Below are 26,603 nucleotides of genomic sequence, written 5' to 3' on the forward strand. Positions count from 1 at the left end.
TACTTTTTGTGAGAGTTGATGCTTCAATTCAGCTGTCAGAAATGTCTATTCACCTGCACTACTGCTGTCCTTCAGGAAAGAAATCTCCTGCCTGAGAGCTTCCACTGAGGGCTAGGTATTAATGCCTTTGCTGTATGACCTCCTTCATCATAAGGAGAGAAATTCCAACTGTTCTTCTGGGTGGGTATGATCCTGTAATGCTTCAGCAAATTATACAAAACCTTTGGTTATTTAACACAATTGTTTACTTGCAGATTACACTGAACCCAGGACTAACTAATAAAAGGGATTTAACCTTTCCCCTATGGAAATATGGAAGGAAAATCTTAAATAAATATAACAAAAATTATGAAGTTAAATATGATTAATTTTCATTTGTCGATATTTATATGAGGTCATGTGGTAAAAAAAATGTGGAAAGAATGTGACTACATTTAAAATATGACTAGAATTATTTTTTCTAACAAGTTGCTAATTATGAGCCCTGTCCTGTAAACTTCACTTGGGCAGAGCCCTTTTGGCTCCTGTACTTGTATGACCATAGTGATATTCAAAATCACTAGTGAACAAGAGGAAGGGCTGCAGACCTTGGTTCTACATTTTGTGAACATAACCAGGAATTTGTTTAAAAGAAAAAAAGGTAAAGTAAGTGATTTTTTGCATTCAAGTTAATACTTTCAAAAGCATGGACCGTTGTTCCCAACTTGTCTCTCTGTATCTTCCCAGCACCTTCTACTTTGGCACCTTTGAAAAGAAACTTTAATAAATAAGGAAAGGAGACTCATTACTGACTGTAATAAATAACAATAACTTAATCTCAATAAATATCTTCTGTATATTTATGTCTCTGAATGGATGCATTGCATCAAGTAATTTCTGCTCACTCACAATGACCAAATACAAATGTAGCTCTGCAAGTGACATCAGTCCTTTGTAAACCAAAAAAAAAACATGTTTTGTGTAGGCCAGGACTTGCTATTTCTCGTTAGTAGGAAGAAGTGCTTAAAAACCCAACTTCTTTTCATAGGTTACAGAAAAATGAAATCCTACACTTGGCTGTTCTGAAGAAGAATCCCCAAATCCCCCAATGCTTTTGAATCCCCAAAGCACAATTAGATGGAAATAACCAGGCTTAACCAGTAACTGGAACCGTTTTTCTTTCTGTTGATACTGGCCCTAGAGACCTTGAGCCTATGAATTTTGATATTTGTCTGATATCACCTTGTTTATGAGATTGATCTTGTTAATTTAAAGTTGTCCTAAGTGCTTAGGAGCTGCCCTCCCAGGAGCAGCAGGAAAGCTGACGGACCAGCTGGTGAGTGAGCTTGCTCCTGGGTGAGCTCCCTGGGGCGGATGGTGAAAGCTACAACGCAATGTGGCAGTGAAGGGTTGTGTTTTTAAGCACATTCCTCACGGATCCAAGTCTCACCGATGGCACACTGTGTCAAGGAGAGCTTACATGCCATCCAACCATTGGGAACGCCACCTCAGCTTTTATTTACTTTCCCATCAGACTTAAAGAGCCTCCATTTTTCTACACTGCCTCATAGCCCACTGGGCTCCCATGACCACTTGTTCTGCCTTCTTGGTCCTCTTTTCTCCATTCTGAACAGGTTTTTCCTTGGGAACCTTGGTCCCTCTCTTTGCATTGTAGCAGGAATGCAGTACTGGAGCAATCCCCAAAGCACAATTAGTCAGACGCATCCACACCTTTTTGCGGAATGTTTTTTCAGTATATGGTAAACCAAGTTATCGTCCAAAAATGACAGGTCATCATCAAAGGCTGTGGGTCTGCAACAAGCTGGCCGCACTTTGTCATTGACTATTTTTTTCTTTCTGGTTAAATTTTTAAAATTTTGTCATATGTGGTCTCGGCTGCATCACAAGATCCACTGCAATACCGGAAAATCAGCTCTTCTTTGGTGTCATATCCCAAATCCAAGTCAGTCACATTTAAATGTATTTCTGTTAAGACACATCCTCGATTTTTGCCCTTGTGATTTCTCCTTCCCTTTTTGCTGGAATTCTCTATGTTTGTGGCTGCATTTTGCCGATTTCTCTCCCGCCTAGAAAAAATCGGAGTTTGTTTATCTGGTGATCTCTTCAGTCTCTTAATAGTGGCTTGAATAAAGTCCACTACCTCATCAAACTGATCTGGATAATCCTCAGGCATATTAGCTGTTTGGGAAAAAGAGAAAATATTTTGTCATCGATTGTCATCAAGGGAAATGTGTCAATTAGTGCTTCTAAACATTACACACATGCAAGGTGCCTGTGACTTCAGAGAGCATCCCCAAAATCGTAACTAATGGAATGGTTCAGATCATAATGGAAACTTATTTAGGAACAAAGTAATGAGATATACATAGGTATTGGTGTAGGGGTCTCTCGCTTACACTTGGTAGCTTTCATGCAAGACTTTCAATATTGAATAAGCCTGTCAAAACCGAGTAAAAGAAAACCATGGGTGGATGAACTGAAAGGTTGGGCAGGCACTTCCTAGCAAAGCAGTGAGTGAATGAGGTTTCTTTGATACATTTTTCTGATTCTAATTGCTAATTCCTTTCTCTCTAAGACTGCAGTGCTAAAGCCACCTACCAATAAGCTTCTGGGTCAGGAGAAAAAGAGGAGTTTTCTGGGGTGCACGGCTGAGTTGTTATTCCTATCTGAATGCCCATTTTTTAGTGCTTTTAGGGGATAAAGTGTTAGAAAATCCTTTCACAAAACCATTGCATCACAAGATGCTGGTTGAGTAGAAATAAGGCAGAACAGTTAACAATGTTAATTTTCACAGGAATGTTATTAGTGCATTTTCTTTCTGTAAAGTTAAAATATCTATTTTATTTTGTACTTGATATATATTCTACCAGAGATGATAACCTATTCAGCTAAATAACTGTTAAAGCCAATGAAATATTTTGACACCGACAGAACTAAACTCTTCAAGGAGGACAAAATTGAGCACATTTTTTCAGAGATTTGAACTTTTCATCATGATTGGAGTGAAACTACATTTTAAAACCTCAAGACTTCCCACAGACTAAAATGCTCATGTGATCTGCTTTAGTGATTGCAGTGAATTTAACGAAGGATCAGAGTGCCAGGAGCCTGTATGTCAGGAGGCAAGTCCATGTCATTGTACTTAACTGATGAGGGCCCACCAGCCCAACAGCCTGTGTCATGCACCCAGCTCTATATGGGAGGGAGTCTCCATCCCTAAAGGGAACCCTACAAATGACCCAGGAGCTGCAGATATTCATCAGACTGGCAAGGTCTGGTACAAGGGGACCAGCCAGTGGCAAGCCCAGCCTCACCACTGTGAAGACTCCTCAGCCTAGGTGCTGAAATAGAAAGGGCTCCCTGTGAAGTGACTTGGTGTTTTTCTTTTTCCTTTTTATGAGAACATGGGAGAGGGAAAAACCAATTGACTCACCAAACAAACAAAAACCCACTGTCTGCTGAAATTCCTGGGGCTAGAAAATGAATTTTCCTTTGTTTATAGGTGTTTGCTAAAGGCAACAGTCTCTGGACCAGCAACTATGAAAAGATATGATATCTATGGAGTTATACAAGACTGGAACAAGATAGGACACTGAGCCAAGACCAGTATTCTGGTATCACCAATAATAAGGCCAGTTCTCTCCCACTCATCTGTCATTACCACTACAGTATACACCAAAAAATGCACACTATGAGCCTTACCTAGTGGAGAGGGTGCTAACACAGCTAGCTGTGTCCATTGGTTGTGTCCAGCTCTGCTGCAGAGCGGGGTGGACAAGCAAGTCTGCCTACACCATAGGCCCCATTGCACAAGATTCAGGTGATGGCAGTGGGATAGCTATGGTCCTTGAAAGCAAGAAGAGCTAGCAAGAAGGGGATGGGAGACTGTTACAGGAAAACTAAACCTATACGTGGATACTCTTGTCTGAACTCTTCAGCCACCTTTCAACCTAGGCCTGCTACAGTGCTAGTGTCATGAGGGAAATAATCCTCTATCACCTAAGAATGGAGAAAAGAAATTATGGATTTCTCTTAAAAGTAATAAACCAACCAGGCACATACTGCTTACACTGTGTGCAATTCTGCAATTCAAGCACAAAAATGTTATCTCCCCCTCAACAGTAATATATGTAGGTATCTACCCTGGTTATTAACAGTAGTTGTAGGGTCCAAGCACTGTCCTGCCCAAATGAATCTGAGGACACCCTGGACCCTAGATAAAGAGGAGTAGAGGCCTTTGTTGTGAAAGGTGCCCCAGCTCGGAGCCCACAAGGTGCCCTTGCCACAGCCAGAAGGCAGAGTAATAGGCAGCACAACTGGCCTCAATAATCTCTCTCTAACACAACCCGTGCATGAAGTAGGCCAAGATGTAACATGGAATGAGGTATGTACTCAAGTCCAGGTGACCCTAACCTGTGTGACCTGAAGGACTGTGAGTGGCCAATGGGTCTAACTGAGTTAGGGATCCCTGCACAGCAGTGGCAGTATTAGTATTGGTATTGGGAGGTTCATGGGGAGGGATGCCAGATCGACAAGTATGATGACTGACAACTTTCATTTTCTAGTGCCAAAAAGGGAAGTTTTTTGAGGGAGAGAATATCTCACATGGGAATCCAAATCTGTCAAAAGCATTTCTGAAGTGACCCCTGGTATCCGCGAACTACATCACTGGAGGAAACACAAGGCAAGTAGATGGCTTTAGGGAACAGTGGGCACAGAGCCTCCTAATCAGTGAAACATATTGGACCCATTGTCCAATGTCTGTCCACCTACGTCCACATGTGTGCTATGGGACTATGCATATACATGATATCAACTGCAGTGGCAACTGCACTATTAGGTGACCCAGAAAGCCTTGCATTTTGCTGTGAGCAGTCACACCTTCTGTCTGTGGAGTCCCAAGGTAGCCAGTATCAAAACAATGGTGCCCTTTTTGGTACCTTCCAGCTGGGCTTCAGATGTGCCCCAAATTTGCTTTTGTAAGTTAGCAATATGAGAGAAAACTTCAGCCTCTGCAATCAACCAGCCTCTGGCTGGTACAACACTGAACTGTTACTCAGTCCCACAAAGCTGAATTTCGTTACACGTGTAACGTAGCAGCCTGTACTTTGGGTGCAGCAACAAGTGTCGACCAGACCTGGCACCTACTGGATCACAGACTCAAGCACTGGAACTCCTGTTATTGGAGGGACACAGCTTGGTGCTAATCCCTTGCTGCCTAACAAAGTTCAGTTGTCAATGTGACTGCAAGCACATCCACTATGATCAGCTTTGAAGGAAGCCTTGAAAGCCTGGGTTGAGGGTGAGTTGGTTTAGCAGGAGGCTTGCAGCTCAGAGAAGTACAAGATGCCAGTTGTGACTCAGCAGGGATATTTGGTTATCTGAAAGCATGGGTGCAAAGCCTGAGGGACTGAAATAAAAAGCTGCAAAAAACTGCTGAGCTAAGGCCCTGAGCAACCAAGGATAAACAAAAATGCTAGAGGCAATGTGAGGTGTGATGGGTTGAAACAAGACACTAGAGAAGAGTGCTAAGAAACCAGCAGAAATCATACATGAATAAGCAATAACCACTGACCATGGACTAAAGACTGTGAAAGGCTAAGAGACAGCAGGGAAGGAGGAGAAGACTGACAGCGGGACCACCCCTGTCTGACAGGCAGTTGGTAGGTGTGCGGCTGGGATGCTGAGAGACCTCCCCCCTTGCAGCCACCACCCGATGAGCTCTGCTTGTGGTAAGTAGTGCTGGGATTAACAAGCTACGGGCCAGGGAGCACCAGCGCACTGATAGGGATTGCCTTGGCATCAGATCCCGGTATGTAACCTGAACAGAGCCAATTCATTGAGCGCCACGATCTGTTTTACTTAGTCACATGCTCTTCTCTGTCTCAAGCACCATTTAAAAACCATTTATAGTCTCAGAACGAAGGTCAGCAGGCTGGCAGCTTCGCTCCTGCAGCACATTGAGCGATGTGCATCAGCACGGACTTGACTGTGCAGCAGACCGCTTGCTTTGGGGCTTTCACACACTAGTGAAAAGCACATATTATTTTCCATACATATAAAAATGCACAGGTGTATGTGTGTGCGTTAGATTTAAACACGCACACATATGTATAAATATATTTACATATATAGGCACATATTTTTTCAATACAAAATAATTTACTGGCAACACTTCTCCTTCTCCTTCTGGAGAGGGAAGCTGGAAAGCTGAGAGAACAAACACACAACAGATTCCTGGGAAGCTGTATGAAGTGCTAGCAGAAAATGCTCAGATAGCAATAGTACTCAAGAGCGGTATTAAAGAAAAAGTACTGAGCCATGGCCCCTTGCCCTTGCACTTGGCTCCAGAGTGGAGGAATTAGAAATTGAACATATGAAAACAACAAGGAGAGAATAGTATAGTACAATATAATATAGTATAGCCCACTTGCAGAGTATAGGTTAGTGAAGACTGGCTCACACATACACTTCAGAGTATGCACTCCCTGAGGAAGGCATGGTGCATACAGGGCACGTCCTCCTTCAGGAGGCAAATGTATCTTCTGGGTATCTTTCTCATAGTTTTCAGTGCAGCTCCAGCATGGGAAAGGACCTCATAGATTCCACTAGGCGAGAAGGAGCTGACACCTGAGACCATCAGCTATATAGTCTATACATCACAATTTGAAAGTTGTTACCTAATTTGAGAACTCTGTAGGGAAATCTCTCCTGAGGACACACACACAAGGGGCCTGCATGCAGGTGCATGTACGTTTCAAATCAAAAAGTGAAGTGGAGGTTTGCAGCAGGTTAGGAAACAACTTCTCTGCTCCTCTCTGTGACAGAGAAGCCCCATTTCCATGTCTCTGGAGCTGTCACTGTGTTTCTATCCTGTGCATATCCTCCCTCAGTGGGATCCTGTCCTTGCTAACGCTGAGTACCTGCCCATTGGATTTATCCTTCCCTTGGCGTTAAACCCCTGGCCTTGCTCTCTCTTTCCTCATGTCTCTCTCTTTCCAAGGATACACATGTTTTCGTGTTACTTCTACACAGAACCCTTTTGGCAGGGCAGAGGGGCTCAGCATGCACTGGCTGGTGCTGTGGCAGGGGCACATGTTGGGCTCCTGGTTGTCTCATCTCCCCTGCTCCTCTCCTCTCCCTCTTCATATGGCCTGCCAGGCGTGTGACGTCTCTAGCACCAGCTATAAACAGACAGAGCATTTTCCTCTCGTGACAACCAGAGGATCAGTCCATTTCCTAGTACTGGGAATACTGACACCAGCATCTAAGGACAGAGGCTGGGACAACTGCCTGTGCGCTAGGCTGCCTCTTAGCATCTCTGAGCAGCTCTTGATCTGCCAGGAATTTCCCACAGGGTCAGGAAAGGAATAAGAAAGCAAAGAAGGAAAGAAAGAAGTGTTGCAGGACTGGTGACAGCACGGTAGGAATTCAGATCAGAGACTGAACTAGGAACAGAGCTGGTTAACACCAAGTGTCCAAACACCCACAACTCAATCAAAGAAAAATGTCAGCAGACATTTTTAAAATAAGAATATTCCTATCTTCTACTTGCTCTTCTGAGCTTTCAGGGTGCATTTGCGATGCAAAGTTGGTTGCAGGAGCACTGACACGTACGGCTGCACACTTCTGCAGGCAGACAACGCCAGGCGCTCACCACCGACCTGCATGGAGCCAGCCCGAGCTCTGCTTCGTGGGGCGCACAGAAACGTGTCTCATTCCAGGCACATTCTCCACTGCAGCCCCCCGGAGCCTGCCCTCGCATTTCCAATTAATTAGAGACACCATGTGCCAGCAGGACCTGGATCTAATGCCTCTGCTTTTTAGAAGAATAAATTATATACTGTTCATACAGAACTTTTACACAACATAGGTCTAAATGAATATCCAAAACAAATTTGTCACGTTCTCAAGAAGATAGTTTCCATTAAGGATGAATTTCTGTCTGTTCAAATATGATCAAAATTTTACAATTTTGTAAAACTAATTCTTTGATGTCACTAGCAACAGATTTTTTTAAAGCCAAATATTTCCCTGCAGTGGTGGCAACCCAGCACGGCAGAGCAAGAAACCCTCGGTTTGAACCTGACCACAAATTGATTTCAGTGGGAACAGATGGATCTTCAGCTTTTGGGAAAAAAAAAAAAAAAAAGCTGTCCCTCATTTTGGTGCTTGATTAGGGATTTAAAAGGCTAACTGCAGACTCTTCTGACAATCCGGTCTATCACAATTAATAAGAAAAGCTAAAATCTATTAATTGTAAAAGAATATTTTTTATATTATTTTTTTTCTTTTTTTTTTTAAATCTTAAAACACCCCCACAAAATCTTAAGTGATTAGAAGCTATAGCTTTATACTTCACGGAACAGAACAGTTTTGTATACTGATCCAGGAAAAACATATTTATGTCACTGCAGTATCAACTTGCATTTTGCATATCCTGAATTACAGTGATGTTATAAATGCCACATAAGGTATACTACAATTGATAAAATGAGACCTTTGTTTTATATTGTTGCTTGAAATGCATGCATTTGTGGGATTGTGTAGCTACTACATCAAAATGTCATGCCAAACATTTAATAAAATTACCAGGATAATATTTCACTTAAACACAGCTGTCTTTCAATTAGAAAGAAGTTCAAACAGCAGTATTCAGACTTTTGTTTAAAGTATGTTTTCAGAGACGAAGGAGGTTAATCCAGCTCATTATAATGATAAGCACTATTTAGAAAATTCAGATCTGTGTTAGGATCAAATGGCCCCCTCTACAAAATCAGTTCTATTGTTTTAAGTAGAGCCCTTCTTAACAAAAACATTTTTATTCTTCCTCTCCTGTTATTTTCAAAGTGTCCTCCAAAATTGTAACCACAAAGATATTTCCTCTTAGATCATTTACTAGTGGGAAATATACAATTACTGTGCATCTAATTATGACTGCAGTAAATCCACCTCATCTTTTGCTGTTTATGCTGATGACTCCGGTATACCATTTTTTCATGGATTATTTTTATATTTAGTTTGCTTTGTAGTAAATTCCTCAGTTACTTATAGTGGATAAGCTATATTCAAACACAGAATCTCTCTGTCTCACACCACAAAGACATATACTAGGGAGGCCCTGGAATAACCTCTTCATAGAAGTGTAACCATAGTGAGCTTAAAATTACTAATGTTCCGATGGTTCTGCTTTGTAAAGCAAAGAAGTGTGAATTATATGAGGATAAAACATTTATTTTAGTGAAAATGAAGTACTTCTTTTATTAACAAGCCTTTCATGCGTGCTTTGAACCAAATCGTTACCACACTTGCCTACTGGGTCAATGTTAAAACCAGTTACATCGAGAAATTTTCAGAGTTAAAACAATTAAAGTAAGACCTTCCTGAGGAATGACTTTGCGTGGCATGAAAATCTGTGAGGCTAAGAGTGAAAGAGAAACCATTTGACTGTGTTCATTAGGAAATGGAGTATCAAACTCCAGGGTCAACTCATCTTTAAATGTTTAATACAGTTCTGGTTCATTACCTTACTCCCTGACTTGCCAGCTCCCCCGGAAACACTGCGTCCTCCCCTTGCACTTAAAAGGCCCTTAGAAACAGATCCTCTCCCGGTGTCCCTTGCCTTTCATCAAGGTACAGTGTTAAGTAACCTTGAGTATGACTCTATATCAATGGTGAGTACAATAAGCCAGTATTGGAAAAATGTGCATGGTTAAAGCTACCTGGTATGCTTATTCCTAAACCAAGCTTTCTGTCTGCAGCCCTAGCTAACCCTGACATTTACCATACCTTGATGGCAATGGCAGATCTGCAGGGTACTTTATATTTCTTATTGCTATGCTCAGTTTTTCCTGGAATCTGTCTCCCCTTGCATCCTCTATGTGCTTTCCCAAAGGTATGAAACAGAGTCTCCCCAGCAAACCTCGTTCTGTTCGTTCCCACCAGAAGCAGGAAAATGAGAAGCAACGGGACCCTTATAATCTTGGGAAGTTGGGGGAAGGACCTGATAATGGGGAGAAACGCAAGGTCAGAGAAATTGGATAAAGTGCAGGAAGCTGCCTTGCAAGCTACTGTGTCAAAAGATATTTCTTGCTCATTTAGTTCAAGCATCTGGTCCATAAAACCTTGTTTGACTTCAGGAAAGTGGAATGGGCACACAGAGCTGGGCACTTCTTCTGGCCTCCCTGGGCTCAGAATGGGCAAAAGACTGACTCTGTGCGGACAAGCAGCAAAGGAGCAGCAAGGGGATATGAATTCTCCTATGATTCAGAGCTTTGAAAAAATGGCTTTTCAGAGGTCAGTAAGGCAATTTTACTACAGCTACTGCATTGGCTGCCAGGACCCTACCTGCTGTAAGACTTGCCCCAAAGGGGCAAGTATGGGGTATTCAAATACACATGAGACAATAGTATCTGAATCCAAAGAATTCACAGCACAAACTATGCAAAAGAAGAGAATTTACGCAGCCTGAAGGCAGTGAAAGAGCAAGAGACAAACCTGTGTAAAGCCCATCATGTCTCCTCACTATGGCCTGTACTGCTCCGAAACCACACCACACTGAGAGAAATCTCCAGCTTCCTTAAATTGCCTGGGTTTGTGCTTAATGCTTGGTTTAGTCACGTCCTTGTGAATACCCTGGGACCTGAAATCTGCATCCTCCACTCACAAGAAGCCATGTAGCCAGCTAGCAGGCACAGCACAGAGACTTTAAGGGAACAATTAGCACTGTTACTACAGAGAAATTCTCTTCAGGGTTCCTGGTGGAAAAGCAACCCAGCTCAACCTTCACATGACGCCAGTAAAACTCCACACGGGTTGCACAGTCCTGCTTCAGTGCTGGCTCTCTTAACATGAGCAGCTAACAGAAATAACAGCAGAAATGTCACCTCAACAAAAGCTCAGGCTAATTCTAAGCAAGCATTTGCTAAAGGACTACTGAATACACTTACCTACTGGATCTCCCTTTTGATGTTACAAGGTCCCCAAAGAACAAAAGTAGGTAACAAAACAGCAGAAAGGAATCCTGTCACTGTCTGTTCCCAAGGGCAGGAAAAGAGAGCCTTGCTCTAAATAAAGCACTTGTGGCAAAGCCATAACTGACATCCTTCTGTGACTATCTCTGCTGCTCTCAGATTTTGATGTGACCTATAAATAATGCACATACTTCTATCATCTTTCAGTTCCTTCATTTCAACCTTTTTATAATAGGAGTAGTATGAAAAGCAAGTTTTCAAAATGTTCTCATCGTAAAAATCACTCCTCAAGAGCAGGACAGGTGTTGTGTTGCAGGAAATCTGACAGCAGGACCTGGGGACCGTGATCTGCCAGACAGCACTCAGTGGTTGCTCTGAAGAGCTCTGCCTCTTTCCCAGCTGCTGAGCGGGATCCTTACCTCCCTGCCATAATTTTCCTAAGCAAGGAACGGCTGGTTTTGATAAAGAATTCTTAAATGTTTAGGATGGGAGCAGAAGTAGGCCAGACATATTTATGCACTGTTGCTCTGGGGTGGTGAGGAGAAGTGTATGATGAGTTTCTTTGAAAAAACTTTGCTGTCTGAGAAGTTTCAGCATGCCTGCTATAACATAGCCTGGTTCAGATGCACAAAACCAAGTATTTTAATTTTAATACTTGTTTCTTTCTAAGCTCATTCCTATACAACAGTCACTTAAGCATTGGTACAAGTCGCATTGGCGTTAAAGAGCATATTTGTTGGTTTCAGTTTAAGTAAGTGTTGCACAGCTAGACATAGACCGAGGCAAAAGTTAAATATCTGCTAAGTAATACAGTGGGGTTTTATTCCTAAAAAAAAAAAAAGAAGAAGATATTTGAAATTTTTGACACTGCATAATTCATTTTCTGTCTTTAATCTTAAAAACAGACAAATTGTAATCTATATTTTGTAACTCAATGCTATATTTGTACCTGCCTAATATAAATCTATTTATTTTATTTTCCTTCTCCTTGTAAGTAGGACCGGTTGCCAAGGTTCATTGAAACTATTCCTTTGGACCCCTCTTGCATATATTACTTCTTCCAAAACTACAGCTATTTTTGGCTAAAAATGATCATTCTCCCGTGCCAACCATTCTATCAGTGCTAATGTGTTAGTAGCCTATTTAGATGTTTGATGACTCTGTAGGCTTCTATATGACTAGAATATTTAGTATTCCTTGTTTAATACTTGTTGCTAACTTACTTACTGTTTCAGAAGAATGAGATTCCCCCACCACTGGAGTTTTTTGAGTTTTGTCCCACATGGAAGTTTCAAGTAGCAGTTAATGGTAGTGTGTGCTGAGGAGAGCGACAGGAGTTACAGGGGTTGGGACTCAAGGACCTCAGTGGCTCCTCTGAGCCTCTGTAACTCTGTGTATTTGCAACCTATTCTGCACAGTCCTAGCCGGTAACAGTATAATTTGCAAAGACTTTGCAACCTATCAATTTGAGGATCCTATTCCATCAGCGAAATAATGCATCCCCCATCCACTCATCCACAGTCATTTACTCGGATGAAATTCTCAGCCTTCAGAGAAGAGGTTTGCAGCTTGTGGTCTGCAGACCCTTAGCAGGGGTATTTCTGAATTATGCTTAAGAGGCCTCTGAAAGGTGCTTCAGAAAAGCATGTTCAAATATGTTAAATAGTAACCCACATCTGAAAAACATCTAATAGGATCCCTGTTTCAGCTGGAACATTTTTGAGTTTCCTAAGCTTAGAAGAAGTCAAATACATAACTTTAAACAAAAGCTAGCCTTTAAAATGAAAATAAAATTATATTCTCTTGCCTTTTAATCATTTTAATCTTAGGTTTCAAGACACACTTCATGGGAGTACGTTAAGCAGATATATTTGGGGCTGTGGAAAGAATGGTGCCTAGACAGGGCTACATGCTCTGGATTTCCCCAAATGTGTCCTGCTCTTTTTTTTCTGGATATTTTTCACACACACACACACAAAAACATTTGATCTCTGAATACCTATAAAACCTGGCTACGCCCATTCAAACAGACTTTATATAGGCTGGCACAGTGATATATGCACACTCAGTCTGACAGTGGCTGGATGCACTGCTCTATATACACAGATCAGATGATGTGATGTGGCTCCTGTTCTCTCTGTCAGGTATCTCTAAGAGGCCCTGGATTTACTGTACATGGCCTTGTTGCCCCTGTAGTTTATGGATGTCTTAGACTAAAGTGCATATGCTGCACCGTATGTGAACAGAAATAGGAGAGTTCTGTTTCTTAACATTGAATGTGTCTAAAAGCACTGTAGAGAAAGAAACATGTTCATGTTGAAGTATGCTTTAATACTGACTTTGCCTTAAAGAGCACTATAATATAACTGTTTATTTTAGATACTTCCCATGCTAATGGATAATGTTCCAGCTAAAAGCAGTTACTTAACATTGAATAACCCTTTAGCAAGGATATGAAAAATGTTTACAGAGATATAATCTGTGTATAACATGTCATGTTACGGTATACCATACCAAAGGGGTGCCAGCAATGAACCAGTGGCCATGGAGTTCTTCCAGCCATTACAATGCAGAAGAACATATTTTCCCTTTTTTAGGAGGGAAATGTCCATGATGAGCTTTTTTTCATTTATTTTGACATGCATACTCCTAGTTCTTACTCAAGATCCCACTGCTGATCACACGACTATATATCATCCTCTGCTGTTTTACAGTACTCTAGTTCTGCTGATTGCAGCTATACAGGGACAAGCAGTTATAACATGTATTTCCTGGGAAGCTCATATAAGTCAAACCTAGCGATTGGCTCCATCTGTATTGTCAAATCTTCAAAATTGCTAGCTTAGTTTGTATGTAATGTGATTCAAAATTGTTCTGATTGCAGTTGCTATTACAGCTCAGTATATTCTTCCCTCAGTAGACTATAGCGTAAGTAAAACAGAGAAAAGGTTTTCTGGTTTTACAACCTCCTGCAGCTACCCTTCTTCCAGTGACATAAATTGTCCTATGAACAGTGTTGCCTGAAACTCCTACAGAGGATTCATCTCAAATGCACTACATTTTCAGAGACTATCATCACTCATGTCCATTCCAGTAGAAAATGAAGAAGCCTGCAATTGTTAAGACTCTATCTCTAATTACTGACCTGAAAAACAAGGGTCAACACACTACACCTGATCAGTTGGGAAGGTGAAGACCTTGCCTATAATCTGGAGCGAGGACACATTTCAAGCCGATTAGAAATAGATTAAATAGAATCGGGTGACCTTGGGGTGCTTTGGAGAGAAAGCAATCCCATCAAACAGGAACACATGAAAGTGTCCAAGACCTGGGAACACAGGTCTGCGTTCTAGCAATGTATCTGGCTGCCCCGAGAAGCTAGGCTTGATCTTGCAATCCTACTGACCACCATTTATGGCAAAACATTAGAAATGTGTGCTATATGTGAATAGGCATAGTGCAGACCTTAGCATGCACTAGGTGCTCTGCACTCAGCCCGTGTGTGTGGGTTGCTCTAGGGACAACATTGCACTCATCTTGGAAAGCACACAGTAGCCAGGCAGCTCAGCACCCACGGGCTGCCCTGTGCAGGTGAGCTAATGTGGGCTAACTACGATGAGGCTTCTACCACTTTGGGAACTGACCCCTGCAAAGGCACTTGGTGAAGCTGTCAACCACTAGTATACCCAGAGAAATGAATACTCAGTAGGTCCACTAGCAGGGCAGCTGATGTGCTGTACGTATGCATGTATGCTCACGACGCATTGCCCTCTGCTTGTAAAAGAAGCTCTGAGGAGGAGGTCTGCCTGGTGTAGACATGGTGTAGACATGATGTCTGTTGTACACATTGTTCTAACTCATATGCTGAAAAGTGTGTGCCACCAAATGGAGGGAGGCAGATATGTCACGTGTGATGACTGTGGCTACTGCAGATCCAAGTGCTGCTGCAGTGAGGAAAGCAGAGCTATGGCTGAATATGGCCAGTTTTGCAAGCTCTTTGTTTCCAAAATGCGGTCCAGACAACACACGTTTTAAAATAAACTAAAACAGTGCAAAAGTGATCAAAGTATTGCCCTGCTTTCATATAGCTGCTCTTACGCAAGTCTCCCCTGACTCATCAGACTTGGCAGTCCAGCTGACAGCAGAGTTTCTAACTTTTGGGCATGGATATTGTACGCTGTTGTGTAAAGACCACAGAAAGTCTATGGGTTTCCCTGCATTTCCGCTGTGAAAACAGCGCTGCTTATTTTCCCTTGCAGCCAGACTCCTCTATTTGTGATCTGCATGGTTAAGAGATTAAGACCAAATCATCAGCTTTTCTTGAAATGACTATCCAGGATGATAACCTATTGTCTATCTCTTCTTGTCAGAGACTGGCTTTGTACACTGGAAGTAGAGGTTTCTACTCTAGCCCAGGTAAAACACACGCAGTCTTTCAATTTTCCCAGTTCTTGTTTGCTCGATCCATTAAAAAAAGGAGGAAACGTGGAGATGATTTTGGCACTAGGAAGAGACAAGACTGACACTGCTACCTGCCTCCTACAGCTGCTGCAGAGAGAACAGCTTATGAGGAAACACATTTTCAAAAGCAAGTTTCAAGACAAAAGTGGACCTTGTAGAAATACTTCAGCCCTGGAGATATGGAGCACTAATGTCTCTCACCCTGTAGTCTGAGTTAGAAATCGACTAATGCTGCTTCTTCCTAATGCTGTCTTCTTCCCTCAGAAGTGGTGTTGAACAAGCCCATGTGAAGGTGGCTGACATGGCTGCCTGAAAAAGCGCATGGAGGGATCAAACAGTGCCCAAGGACCTTCTCCATCCTGAAGCACATTCTGGAGAGCAAGATCACAGACTCTGTAAAGGCTTTGCAGTCCTTGCAGAGTGAGGATCTGGGAGGAAGCTTTTTTGGCCAATACCCCCAAGATGGGGCGCTGAATGAACAGCAAGGGGTATCAGTCACCAAACTGCAGAGATGCAGCTGGAAATAGAGGAGGTGGTAGCCGAGGAAAGAGTAGCAGGGCAACTACAACAGGAAGAAAATGAGAAAGAGGGAAGAAAATAAAAAGAGACTAAATACAGAAGGATGCAAGATGTGCACTTGTGTGGGGGGGATAAGACTGAGAAGAGATGAACGTGGGAGAGCTGACGCAAGGAGGAACTGCAATATGGGGATTCTCCTGCATGTCTCCCCTAAGCTGCACCGTTGCCCTGCTGCTCCAGAGTAAGAAGATAAAACAAATACCAAATATTGAATGCTCTCTGCATCCTACTGCTAAGTAGAGAGCAAAAGAAAAGCAGCAACCTCAGCATTACACTTTTGCCTTTGCTAAGTGAACACCTCTACAGTTTATGTGAATATTTGGCACCTACTGAGTCATATTAGTCCTTACTTTAAAAAGCCACCGGTATTAATGTAACAGTCACACACCATGGTGGAAACACTATATCTGTTGGAGACCTGTTATTAGGGAGGCATCATTATCTGTCATTTGGATGCCAAGCTGCCTCTCTGCGAGCTGCCTCCTGGGGATGCGTCTACATCAGGTTCCTAACCCCACTCCTGTTATTCTCCTGTAAATTTCCATGCAGACACACTAATTTCAGAATGAGAATTCAGAGAGGGTTTAGTGAAACGCAGACGTGCACTAGGACACGTGTGGTGCCTCACACCATCCTGAGCAGGACTTGTGCCCTCTGCAGACAGCAAATAATGCTATGGGCAAACCTGAGCACAGAGAGCAGGTTAGGGGCCTGGGCGGGAAAGGTTTTGTGCCTGCAATGCTGGGTGCATGTACCTGATCCTCCTGTTGGCTCCTTTGCATACAGTTAAACTGCCCATCTTCCCAGGGTTTTCAACCACAGGAATCTTAGGAGTGCCTGGAAGGCAGAGCTGGGTGTAGGGAAAAGGGGAGGGGGGCACTGCCACTGCAGTCACCAGCCCCGCTAGGTGGTGGGTGAGTCTGGGATGCCACAGCCAGAGCGGAACCAGTGGCTCTGGCTGGGGGAGAAGTGGGTCAGAAACAGGGGACACTCTCCTCGCCCCAAGGCCCGGGCAAATGGGAGCAGGTTTAGCAAGACAGACAGTGGTGGCTATGAAGGGGAATGGTTCTTACAGTCACTGTGCAGAGCATAGGGAGGCGGCAGGCTGATGGGGGAGAGATCGTCTTCAGGCCCCTCTAGCACTGAAGGGGGCCCCTCGGGAGGCATCTTACCGGTGGGCAGGGGCGAGGTGGAGACCGTGTTGAGCAGCACCACGCAGACAGCCACAACATCCCATAACTTCATCTTAGATCTCCTTCCAACACGGGCCCCTGGCAGTGAGGAGAGGCAGGGTTAGATGGTGGCTGCTGAGGGAGAGCTCCCTAGCCCTGGACCTTCCCTACCAGCCCTGAGACACCCAGCCTGGGCCTGGGAATGGGGTGAGGGGAAACAACCTCTCTTGGCTCATCCCTCCTTCTGACATCCACTGCCTTTCATGGGAGATGAAGATGGGATTTTCCCAGGGAGAGAGGGAGACAGAGAGATGTGCTCTGCAGCCCCCCAGATTGGTGGAGGACCACCAGGCCCCCATGTTCTGGGGGCTAGGACTATGGGCCAGCGACTCCCAGAGGGCTGCTCCCATGGGGAGTGGCTGTGTCCCCATCTGGGCAGCCAAGCCACGTTGCGCACGTCCTCCCCAAGCACCCAGGCAGGGTGCCAAGGTGGGTGCTCCTGGGCCGGGCCAGGGTAGAGTGGGCAAGGTTGGCCCTGGGCACAGGGCCAGGCAGCTTTGCAGGGCTCCAGGCAAACTTTCCCTTCCCCATTTCCCTCTCCTCTCCCATTTCATTTCCCTTTTCTCTCTTTTTCCCTTCCCCTCACCTTTTCCTTTGCCCTTTCCATCTTCTTTTTCCTCTCCTCTCCTTCTCTCCTTTCTCTCCTCTTTTCTTTGCACCTTCCTCTCCTTTTCCCTCTCCTCTTCCCTTCTCTTTCCTCTGCCTCTTTCCTTTTCCTTTTTCTTCCCTCTCATTTTTCCTTTGCTTTGTCCCTTTCCTTTCCTCTACATTTCCTGTCCATTCCCCCTTTCCTTTTGCTTTCCATCTCCTTTCCTTTTCTATCTTCTTTCCTTCATCCTTTCCTTTTGCTCTGTCGTATCACTCCTATTTTCCTTCCCCTTTTCCTCTCCTTTGCCATTTTTTTTCTCCTTTGCTTTTCCTTTCATCTTATTTCCCTGCTCCCCTCCAGCCGTTCGCGGTTCCCTGCCCGCGGCTGGGCCGGCGCAGACACTTCGATGTCCTCCGCCGGGGATGACAGCTCCCCCCAGCCCGGCCCAGCCCGGCCCGGCCGGCGGCTCCGAGCCGTGTCCGGCGGTGCCGGCTGCCTCTCCCCGCCCGGTGCCTGGCACCCGTTAGCCGGTGCCCGGTACCCGGTACTCGGTGCCCGGCGCGGCCGTAGGAGGGGATGCGCGACGGGCTCGTCTCTCCCTGCGGGGCATCGCGGCTGCGGACACTCGCTGCCCGTGTCCCCGCGGGGGCGGCAGCGCGGAGCGGGGCCGCGGGGCAGCTCCGGGCCGAGCAGGGCAGGCGGCGGGAGGGCGCCCGCCCCGGCCCCCCGTCCCCAGCTCAGCCCCGCGCGCAGCGCGCAGCGCTCGCCCTCACCTCCGAGCTGGTCTCGTCGGACCCGAGATGGACATTAACGCCAGGAAGCCGAGTGGCCGGGCGGCAGATGCATGTGGGCCAGGTCGGGGGCCGACCGGCGGGACCCTCTTTACGCGAGGCTGGGAGGAGGGAGGCTCGGGAGGAGAGGGGGGCGAGCTCACGAGTCCCGACGGAGGCAGAGGGCGGCCGGGCACGAGCCCCCCGCCGCCGCCGCAGGTGCTGTGGTGGCCGCGGCAGGAGCGGCGCCCGGGGGTCTCCGCCCGCTGCGGCCCCGAGCCGCGCTCAGCAGCGGCGGCCGCGGCGCGGGGCGCGGGGAGCGCCGCCTGGCAGCGGGAGCTGGCGCTGGGTGCTGCTCTTGGGACCCTGCCTGGAAACCTGAGAAAGACACTCCATCAACAACTGCGGGGAGTCAGATGAAGACATCAGGGCTCCTGTAGCGCCAGCTGGTCCAGGCAGAACGGCGAGCCGCGCACCTCTCCGTCCCGCACGCAACGGCGGGGGGAGAAAAAAAAAAAAAACAGCTGAGGAGGGCAGGGAAAGATCAAATAAAACGAAGTCCCCCGCCTCAGCCCGCCGGGAGAATCAGGTCGGCGCTGAGGTCTGCAGGGCCGGTGGCAGCAGTAACAGCAGCAGCAACGGCAGCAGCGGGGCTTCCTCCTGCAGCGCGGGCGTCCCGTCGCAGCGAACGCTTTAGATCCGAGCGGGAGCGCGGCGGCCGGCCGGGGCGCGCGGGGCTCCGCGGGCGCGGGGGGCGCCGCTCCCGCGTGCAGACGGGAGCGCGGAGCCGGACGCGGGGACGCGGGGGCTTTGCCAGGGCGCCGCGGCGCCGCAGATGGATTTATAGGGCCCTTTGGCAGTGACGCGCCCTCCGCTGATTCGCTTTCAGACCCAAACACACGCTGGCCCCCCGCGCCGGACCCCGCGGAGCCTCCAAATATCTCCCGGCTGAAGTCACCGGCCCGACATACCGTGCGCTGCGCGGCCGGCGGCGCAGCGCAACGCGGCTCCCGCGGGCCCGCGGCGGCGGAGCCGGCCCGGGAAACACGACACCGCGGCCCGGGGGCGGCCCGGCCCCCCCCGGCCCCGGCTGCGAGGCGCTCGCATCGGGGCACCGCGGGGCCGGGGATGTCGCGCCGCTCCGGCACCGCGGGAAGCCGCCCCGTCCGCCCCCCGCGCAGGTGCCGGTGCCCGGGCGCGACGCGAGGGCAGCGCCGCTCCGCGCTGCGCGGCCCCTCCGCGCCGCTTGGGGGGGCGAGGTGGGGAGGGTATCGGCGGCGGCTTTACTAGCTGGAGGCTGCAGCAAAGTCGCTGTAAACAGTCTCACCTTACAGCGCTGCGCCTGTATTTATGACTCACGCAGTTGTCCGGAGGTATGAGGTCCTCATGTCGCCGGGGCTATGAAATTAACGGGCGCGAAGCTCTGCCGGAGGCTGGGGGAGAGCGCAGGGCTCCTCCGAGTGCGCGGCCGCCAATAACCGCCGCCTGCGCTGCCTTGGTGTTTTTTTTTTTTGGTTGCGAGTTTTTGTTTGGGTTGCGGGAGGGAACGCAGCGGGACCTGGGACCCCGCGGGCAGCCGCTCGCCTCTGGGCACCGCCGCAAACCGCACCCGCATAAACCCATCCCGATACCTCGCAAGCCCTGCGGAATCCCGGGCTGCCGCGGGAAGTTGCAGCCTGCCCGCGGGTTTCTGCCAGCCGCCCGGGAATCGGCACGTCCTGCTGCCCCGGGAGAGGCTGCCGGGCGACTCTGCCGCCGGCCCCCGCTCCCTGCCCATTGCCCGGCTCTGGGACCCCCTCGAGAGCGACCCCGGGCTCGTCCTGTCCTCACGGGCACCGGCACCGCCGGCGGCACCCGCCGCTGGGCTCCCTTCCCTCGCTTCGTCTCTTCTGGGCAAACTCCTTCGACCACATGGTTCTTTCCCTTCGCCTTTCCTTCTCCTTCCCTTTCTTTCCCTTATTCCTTCCCTTTTTCTTCCCCTTTCCTTCTCTGTCTCGTTGCCTCCCCCCCCCCTTTTTTTCTCCTTTCTCTTTCCTTTCTTTTCTTCTTTCTTTCTCCTTTCCCTTCTCCTTCCCCTCCTCCCCCTCTTCCTTTTCTCCCTTCTCCTTCCCTTCCTGCCCCATCCCCAGCACCGCTATAGGGCAGGGATCCCCTGCCCCTAGCTGCCCTGCAATGCAAAACGTGCACAGGTGCCCAGACATTCATGTCGGGAGGCGATCTCAGGCCAGAGGTCTGAGGTAACCTCACCACTTGCAACGGGACAGAGGTGCCTTCCCTGTGTCAGTCACGCAATGCACTGTGGTGAGGATGGAGAGGGCTCTTAGGACATTTGACTTCATCTGAAACTCATAGGAGTCAGCTAATGTCACCTGCAGGGGCTGTCAGAGCAAAGGTCTTCTCCAAGGAGGCATCTTTTGAGTTTCTGCTTGATGACTAGACAGAGAGCCAAACACAAGCTGTCCCCCTGTGCCTTCCCGGACAGCGAGGCTTTTCCATCGCTGTGGCCGTGCATGTGCCCAAGGGAGAACTTCTTTTGTTGAATGGGGGGTCTGTGATCAAGGGAATCATATTTGTAGGGCATATGTGTCCCACTCCACAGGGGCAAAAGGTTCTCTGCTTGGAGTTGGTGTCTGAATGGATTACTTTATTATTAGTATTATTAATTTCAGACTATGTATTTTCATAATTATGCTGTTTTGGGAAAAGACCTTTTTGTACAACTGAGGTTTCTCATTAAAATGGCAAAGTAAAATATTTCCATAATATATTTCTCTTCCATTGCAAATTTGAAAAAAAAAAAGAAGTGTAAGTAAGGTATATAAGCAAGTATATACATAAGTTAATTTTTTTTTTTCGATGCAGACAATGCAGTGATAGGCACCTGGAATAAGTGTTTCTGAGGGAAAACTGCACATTGGTGGAACAATGACAAAAATCTGTCAGAAGAAACTGTGTATATGGTATCTGTACCGTGAAGACACAGACATCTGATAAATGCATCTTTTTATATATATTTGCATGCCAGAGAGTGGACTGGAGAAGGCGTTACAGAAAGCAGTGGTTGATTTGGCTCGGAGGTACTGCTCGCATTGTGCTATCTCTGTGACGAAGGTTATTTATGTGCAGCTCTGAGCCGGGCCGTATACACAAAAAGCAGCTCTTGTCTCCACGGGGCAGACAAGGTTGGCAGGTGGGATGGGATGTTCATGTAATGCCTGTACGAGGGTAGGACACCAAGACACATTGAAATTAATGTCTTGGTTACCCAGTTAACATGGAGCTAACAGGAGCCATAGTATTTTAACTGAAAGACCTTCCTAAGTAAACCTCTCCTACAGATATTGGATGAAGTGAGTTCAACGCATTTTTCTTTTGCACAGATTTTATGTCAGTACAAAGCCACTAATTTCCTTACAATAACATGAAGAGACGAAGCTGAGACAGGGGTTATGTGTCTGTAATACTGCAGGAATTTATTTTTTCTTTACTATTGAAAACTGCTGAAAGCCCAGCTTTTAGCGTATGCATTATTTCGCCCGCGTGAGCCACAACAAAAGGAACTGTTATGTAGATGTCTTAGCTGGACTTGAAATAAATGATAGAAATAAAATAAGAGTAAACTTGTTACTTCTTAATAACAAAGTACCTGCCTCTTCTCCCACCACTGTGGCAAATCTCTTGGTTAAGGTTGCTGAAAGCTCTACATATTATTACTTTGTGGAAGCTAAAGATGCTGCTGGAAATTTTCCACGGTTCTATTAAAAGCTGGACAGAAAAAAAAAAAGGCAACTTGAGAACTGATTTCATTTTTCTGCACAGATCATAAAAGTTTTAAGCACAAGTGTTTAGGAGCTGCTTGAGATTAAACATTTTTGGGTGAAGAAAGAAAAAGGAGAATGGCTGACAGAAAAAAGGCAGAAAAAGAAAAATGACCAAATCAGATCTAAATAAAGTGTGTCTTTACATTGTAAGTTTGCCTTTTTTAAAACAAGCTAAAAAGCTGGTTGACACTCTGCAGTATGGTCTCATTTTTTGTTTATATGTTCAGCATGATGTATCGAACTCTTAGCATGTCAAGCTCTCTGAACTGTAATTTCTAAGTTACCTTTGAAATATTCACAGTACAACTGGTCATGCAATAGGCAGTTGTTTCTTGCACTGCTGCTGAAGGTAGTTCTAAGTCATCTCCATAACAGGAAATGTACAGAGTATTTTTTAGGCTTTGTTTTGGGTTTTGGTTTTCAGGGTACAGCCGTTCTTTGTGATGTGGTTGCCTCATTCTGTGTGACACTCCATGCCCTGTAACCATCCTGGACCTTGCAGGAGCTCCTTGCAGGATGGGACTCTGGTGATGAAATGCAGTTTTGAGAACGTATTCCCCTTGTTTTATCCTAAAATGATTAGGTTTGTGTGAATTCATGTGTTTCTGGGACATGAGTGTTCATCAAGTTTTACCACTGGGATTCAACACCAGACCTGACTGTCCTGCATATCGCTTCACATGTATCAAGGAACAAAACTTTAATTTAGACAAAAATCAGAGTGAAGAGATTTCCACACATTTCCATTTGGGAATGCAAGTCTGTGGGGATCCAAAAGGATTTATTTGGGTGCCCAGCCAGTGCTGGAGCTCAAAATACCCTCATCGCTTAAGCCATCTAGCTTGAAGATAGTCTGAACTGCTGTGTTTATTAGAAGAATTACGAGAGAGTGCCAAGGGCCGTTCTTTAGCCTGAGGGCCCAGGAAAAACCGTTTGACCACATCCTTGTGGCTCCATCCCAAACAGGGTGGCAGCATGTGCCCTGCCCCAGGGGACGGCTGCTGGTCCCTGCAGCTCCTGAGCCCGTGTGGGTATTGCCCGGGGTGGTGCAGGCCCGGACACGCCAGGACCGCTCTCCCAGTGCAATAGTATCGCTGGCTGTGCCTGGCAGCACCCTTGGCACTGTTTGTTTTCCCAGGACGGGTGCAGTTGGCGTGACTCCACATGCTTTAGTCAGCCCTCTGAATGCAATGGAAATGAGCCCTCTTGCCAGGGTGTGAGAAGGCGAGGTGATACCGTGTTCTAGAAAGGGGCCACTCTGAGACGTGGCAAATGGGACTTGAATGCAATTTTAGCGCTCTCCCTCTTTTTTTGTTTTTTTTCCCCTCTTTGGTAGTATTTGCCCTAGACATTTACCAACCCTCATCCTAAATAATCGCTTGTAGAGTTTAACTTAGATATTCATAGATAAAATTTAACATTTTTTGGGGAGGGGGAGGGGGGGATGGGGAGCACCATAGGCAAGTGGTCTGGTTTGAAATATCATCCTGGCTGTGTCTTTTGACCAAATTCCCTGATAACTCATTTTCTTTATCCTCTGCGAGGTATTTTTAGGGCAGTATCAGCAGATTATGCAAAGCTTTTCTACTAATACCTTTCATGGGGGTAGTTCTATGGCAGAAGCAGCCCACTCAAAGAGTAAGGGATTATAGATCCAAGGCCTATTCTGGTTGTGTACCTCAAAGAGGAGCCTGATAACAGAGTGTTTAAAGCTTGATAATTAAAAATAATTGTAAACAGCTGTCAAATACTGCTACTGTTTTAACGGATACTCATCACTGCTGCATCTGTATCTGTTCCCATTGGGATCCTGATGCGTTTGCTCTAATCTCAGAATGTGTCACCTTCTGAGAGATTAGGAGATCATAAAAGCATGGGCACAACATATTTGTCAGGGTTGAAGGTCAATAATCTGAGTCAAAAGCAGCCAAGAAAAGCAAGACATTCAGAGGGACAACTGGAATGAGTGGCAACATTTTATAAAATCCATGGGATTTTCGGTTGAGATTCTTCCTTTCTCCCTGTCTTTCTCTCCCCAGGATTCTTTCCATAGTTCTGAATTTGCATCCTACTGCCAGATGTCAACATAAGACACAAGGAAGGTCATTCAGAAGTATTCATTAGCTTGTTAAACTCAACTTCTGCCAGGCCAAGTGTGTCAAAAAAATCCTGAAATTTTACAAGATGCATAACAGAAGCCTGGCTCTTTCAGACGAACATCCCTTGTAGCTTGTTATTTAAGGCTGGAAAGAAGCATCTCAACAACATGAATGACTGCAAATACATTCAGCAGAGTATTTAGTTGTTTGCTCATGCCAGACTTGCAGCTGTAATTGCATTGTCTTTGCAAACCACCGGAATGTCAGATAGCAATAGCTGTCCCTAGCCAGTATGATTAGGCAGATGTTTCTGAGAGGGTGATCAGAGACACATAATAATTGGGAACAGTGACAAGAACAGCTAGGTTTTAAGTCTTCTGCTCTTGATTACGTGTTCTTAATCATGTGTGATATGATTAAATGATATTCATTTTCTGTTTGCAAGTATTTGTGACCATGGAATTATGACTTTTTTTAAAAAAATGAAAATCTATGAAGATCAGTGAGATTGCATCAAGCTTGCAATGCTTAAACATGCTGGTTTATGTTTGGAGAACTTCAGTATGACTGGAACTAGAAACACTTGCTTGGTTTTCATGTTCAGAAAGGGACATTCATGAATATACACTTATAGAGTAGAAGATTTATGACTTGTTCCAAATTCAGAGGAAATAGCTCAGATGCAAAATAGGTGTATCAATGATTAATGCAGGGCTATGAACTTACCCATCTGAAGATCATTGTGAGCAGTTACAAAAAAAAGTTCTGAAGACTCAGCGCTGTGATCTGGGGCAAAAATGCAAACTGACACATTTTATTTATATCAAGCTCCTTTTAAAGTCATTCGGTGCGAGCTAGTCACTTCTGCTTTGATTTTTGTAAAATCTTGTGGATCATGCATAGACCTCTATTTTCTCCAGCAGGGAAAAGCGTGGGGTATGGTAACATATTACTGCATATATCTTTGAGCACTGCATAGTTAGTAAGACCGTGAGGTGCAATGATATAAGTGATCTTAAGGGAATTTCCTCTGAAGATTACATGTAGTATCTCAATTCAGATGAGCATTGAAATGTTGACTTTGAGCCAGGACTATTAGCATAGTTAGACACATGCAAGGTTGTTGCTGAATTGGTCCCTAGATCTTTAAATGTCTCAGCATGGAGATACATTTGTGGTGCTTTAGTGTGGGAGAGGTGAAAAAAATAGATGGTATTAATCAGCAAACTGAAATAGAGTGTAGCTATTTAGGAATGCATTGTAGGGGTGAGAAAACAAATGAATATGTGAAAGAACCCCAAATTCAGAGGAGTGATACGATCTGTCATTTCCTTTTAGTCATCTTCGTCTGCAAAGAAATGTCATATTTTTCACTGTACAACACAGCTTCTGAAAAAGTCTTCAGATTGTGTATCTTGGGATGGTATGACGTAAGCCTTCACTGTGGGTAAATATGCTATAAAGATTTTCAAGTATCTGGTGTTAATTCTTAGGCCTGTGAAAATCAATACAAAACATATTGGGAACTTTATCCGCCATTCTTGCTCCAGTAGTATTTCCATTGGCTTCAGTGGGACAATTTCCTAAAAGACTGCTTCCTAATGTCAGTGTAGTGCTGCAAGATGAGTGATATTTTCAACAGGCTTATGCAAAGATATTTCCCATGGAGAAATATTGTTGCTGGGGGCCAAGTCAACCTCATTCAGCATCACTTTTCTGATATGATATCTTATCTTCTATTCTCTTTGAACTGCTGTCTCAGATTCTTGAGAGGTGTCATTTTTTTTATTTTGTTGGAAGGATGAAAATGAGAATTAGGAACAGGGAAAGGTTCTTTGTTTTTGAAAGAAGAAATTCACCTTTGTGCTGGAGTTAACGTTATATCATTATTAGCTAAGATCGCAAGGAATTCATTTTTCTTGGAATGGTTAGAAGGGGAGTTTCTCCACAATGTTCATTCATTGTGTTTCCCTTTGCATTTTTCTTGTAGGACACTGAGAAATAAGCCATGGAAAAGCTGGCAGGTCTCCTCAGGAAGAGCATGTGATATAATGGAGGGAGCTATTAAAGGTCATTGGT

The 26,603-nt window shown here is 45.6% G+C and overlaps 1 protein-coding gene across 1 annotated transcript; it reads right to left on the reverse strand.

Annotated features, from left to right (window-relative positions):
- Positions 1-1,460: 1,460 nt before the first annotated feature.
- On the reverse strand, positions 1,461-18,630 carry GDNF (glial cell derived neurotrophic factor). The gene is given in 4 exon segments (XM_088534389.1): positions 1,461-1,852; positions 1,855-2,178; positions 17,087-17,284; positions 18,608-18,630. Coding segments are annotated over 3 exon segments (654 nt in total). The 5' UTR covers positions 17,259-17,284; positions 18,608-18,630; the 3' UTR covers positions 1,461-1,694.
- Between the last annotated feature and the right edge of the window lie 7,973 nt (positions 18,631-26,603).

Source organism: Tinamus guttatus, unplaced genomic scaffold (genome assembly GCF_059628265.1).
Source record: "Tinamus guttatus ecotype Peru unplaced genomic scaffold, ASM5962826v1 Tinamus_guttatus_pri_ptg000549l, whole genome shotgun sequence".
Lineage (NCBI taxonomy): Eukaryota > Metazoa > Chordata > Aves > Tinamiformes > Tinamidae > Tinamus > Tinamus guttatus.